Below are 2,859 nucleotides of genomic sequence, written 5' to 3'. Positions count from 1 at the left end.
TTGGTAATTTTAATTCACAATTTCATAATGTAATAGATCTAGGCTATTAAAGAAGATTAAATGTTCCAAGAGGCTGTTGTTGTTTTGTTGGGGGGGGGGGGGGTTGTTCTTTGGTTTTGTTTTGAGCGATTTGTATGTTATACATTTCCCTTAAAATAGATAAGAAAACAAGACAAAGTATTCAAGCGCGAGGGCTTGACAGTGCTCTACCCTAGAATGGCAAAGTTCTATCTGCTCAGGACCTAGTTTAGAAAAATTTGACGTAAAAAATGTTGAGTTTCACGACATATAAACTTTTTCAAATTAAATTCCTAGAATATCTTGATAAAGACTCCGAGACCTCTTAAGATTTTGATAAAGCAGAAAGAACATTTCGGCTCTGATCTCATGGTCCCAGTAACTCAAAAGGGCCAAAATGTCAGACAGAACGGTTAAGTCTCAGGTAGAGGGTAATCAAAGTGAGACGTAGAACCGAATAGAGATGAGCACACTCTAGAAAAACTCTCCTTAACAAGAACATTCTTCTTCTTCTTCTTCTTTGTGTTTGATTATTTAAATAATTAGTGGGGGTTTTTATCAAGTATTTTTGCATACTCTACCTCAACCCCTCCCAAGACTGTCGTGGGGGAGGGGGGGGGGAGGGGCACATACCCCATCTTACTCTCCTCGAATGGGGAGAGAGAAAGAGAGAGACCGGATTTTGCAACTATTTGTTTTTCACCGAACCTATCAATTAAAACAGGTATGCCGACAAATCACACGGGGGTTACTTATTCCAATGGATGAACAGCCTGCTTCTTATTCGAGCAGGTGTTTCTGAGTTGTGACCTGTGATTTTGTTTGAAAATCTAAACAGTTTCCTCGAAATAATCTCTTCCAGTGCTGTTATCTGCATATTTTCCTGACCTCGTTTAGTTTTACTAAGCGTTTTGCGGCACTTGCAGCACAATTAAGTCTTATAAGTGACCAGGATTACAGGTGTTATAAGAGAGGAACGAACAAAGCAAATGAAGGAAGAGATATGAGAAAGATAGATTTTTGTTTTATAGGGAAAAAGGGGCAAACCACACCAGACGTTCGCTAATGACCCAATTTTCTAACTCAGCCTCTTCCATTATTAAGCAAAATTAAGAAAAATGTTCCCTTATTAGCCTATTTGATTTCCAGGTAACAAGGACTAGAGCTGAAATTGGCCAACAAAGTACAATAACAATGATTTTCCATTAAAGATGAAACCGACTGGCTTGGCAATGGGGGGGGGGAGTAATACGATGAAAAAAGCTTAGGCTTTTGGAGAAATTGGTGACTAACTAACTAACTAATTAACTAACTTACTAACTAACACAAAAACTAACAAACAAAAACAAAGCAAAAAACTTAACCCTGATTTGATCGAAAAACTTGAAAAAACTCAAAATCAAAAGACTCTTTTTCTCTTCAAGCTGCACCATGAAAATAAATTATTTTAGTTTATCAGCACGAAAAACCCAACATAACAAACACATTTGGAGCTATCTTCGCTTAGATCAAGGCAAAATCATCATGAAAAGGAGTAAATAAAAATGGACTTGTTTCAAACTGGAAAAAGTAACTCTAGACTCTAGATTTTCTACTAAAGTAAAAACGCGGGTGGTTGGCAGATATTCTGGTGTGGTATACTACCTCTTTCCAATCAGTCATCAGTCTGTAGTTCTGATTTCTCCTCCTTCATTCGTGTGCTTGTTACTCTCTTGTAACACCTCTAATCTTTGGCACTTGTTTGACCTTGTTGTCTTGCAAGTGCCGTAAAACTCCTTTAAAAACGAAAAGTAAAAGCATCTTTCTTCCGCAACGTCACAGCAACTCAAAAATCACGCCAAAGAGAGTGAGTGGGTGGCTGGCGGGTGCTCTGGTGTGGTTTGCTTCTTCTTTCCTATCAAACATCTATCGTCCTTATCTCCCCTTCTTCTATATTATGTTTGTCACTCTCTTGTAACACATCTAATCTTCAGGCGCTCATATGACCGAATGCAGTTGCGAGCGCCGTAAAACCTCTCCTAAAACTAAAGAGAGAGAGCGAAGAGTGACCTCGTATGTGCTTCGTATGTAGGTCACGTAAGTTCCAAATAAGGAGATTGAATTTTATCTTCATCTTTTTTTTTCTTCTGTATCCCCAGAAATCGACCTTCACCTTTCCAACCCTCCTCTCTTCGACTATGGTACACATACTGGAGACATTGAGCTAAAAGACCTCTCCTCGGTAAACGACCGCAGGCTGGCACTGCCCTTCAACATCTCATACCTCGGCTCCAGCTACAAGACCCTCTACGTGAGTATTGAATTGGCATCTGTGCTGTGTAGCGGTTAGTTAGGCACTTCGCCGTCGCCTGCAGAAGTAAAAGATCCGAGTTCAATTCCCGGGTTTGTCTTTCAGGCTCGGTCGGAAGCCCACCTCCAAATACCGAGCATCTCAATCTTTCTGTTGGGGTGTTCTATCACTCTCTGCCCATCTCCAAAATGATCTGAAATGTGTCTGTTTCGGGCTTTGAAATACCTATATTCCAAAAATAAAATGTCCATGTGAATAGATGTTCAGTTACAGGTACGGTACGCTAGAACTCCCCACCCCCCTCTCACCTTTTCTGAAAAAAGGTACCTTTCCCCCTCCCATTCTTTTTCCACTCATAACGCACTTAGACGTGAGCGGGACAGCAAACGAATGCACTCTCATAAATACTCTCTCTCTCTCTCTCTCTCTCTCTCTCTCTCTCTCTCTCTCTCTCTCTTTCTCTCCCTCTCTCTCTCTTTCTATGTATCTATATTTCTTTCCTTCACTCACAGATACACACACACACACACACACACACTCACACACACGCA

General features: G+C 40.5%; 1 protein-coding gene across 1 annotated transcript in view; it reads left to right on the top strand.

Moving 5' to 3' along the window:
* LOC101854590 (sushi domain-containing protein 2) overlaps window positions 1–2,859 on the top strand; it is a gene marked incomplete in the record, with an annotated part of 36,896 nt that overhangs the window by 5,376 nt on the left and 28,661 nt on the right. Inside the window, 1 exon segment of the mRNA XM_013085467.2 lies at window positions 2,157–2,308. Coding sequence (XP_012940921.1) covers window positions 2,157–2,308 — 152 coding nt within the window.

This window comes from Aplysia californica, unplaced genomic scaffold (assembly GCF_000002075.1).
Source record: "Aplysia californica isolate F4 #8 unplaced genomic scaffold, AplCal3.0 scaffold00378, whole genome shotgun sequence".
In the NCBI taxonomy this organism is placed as follows: Eukaryota; Metazoa; Mollusca; class Gastropoda; order Aplysiida; family Aplysiidae; genus Aplysia; species Aplysia californica.
This window is presented reverse-complemented; position numbering and strand designations above follow the sequence as displayed.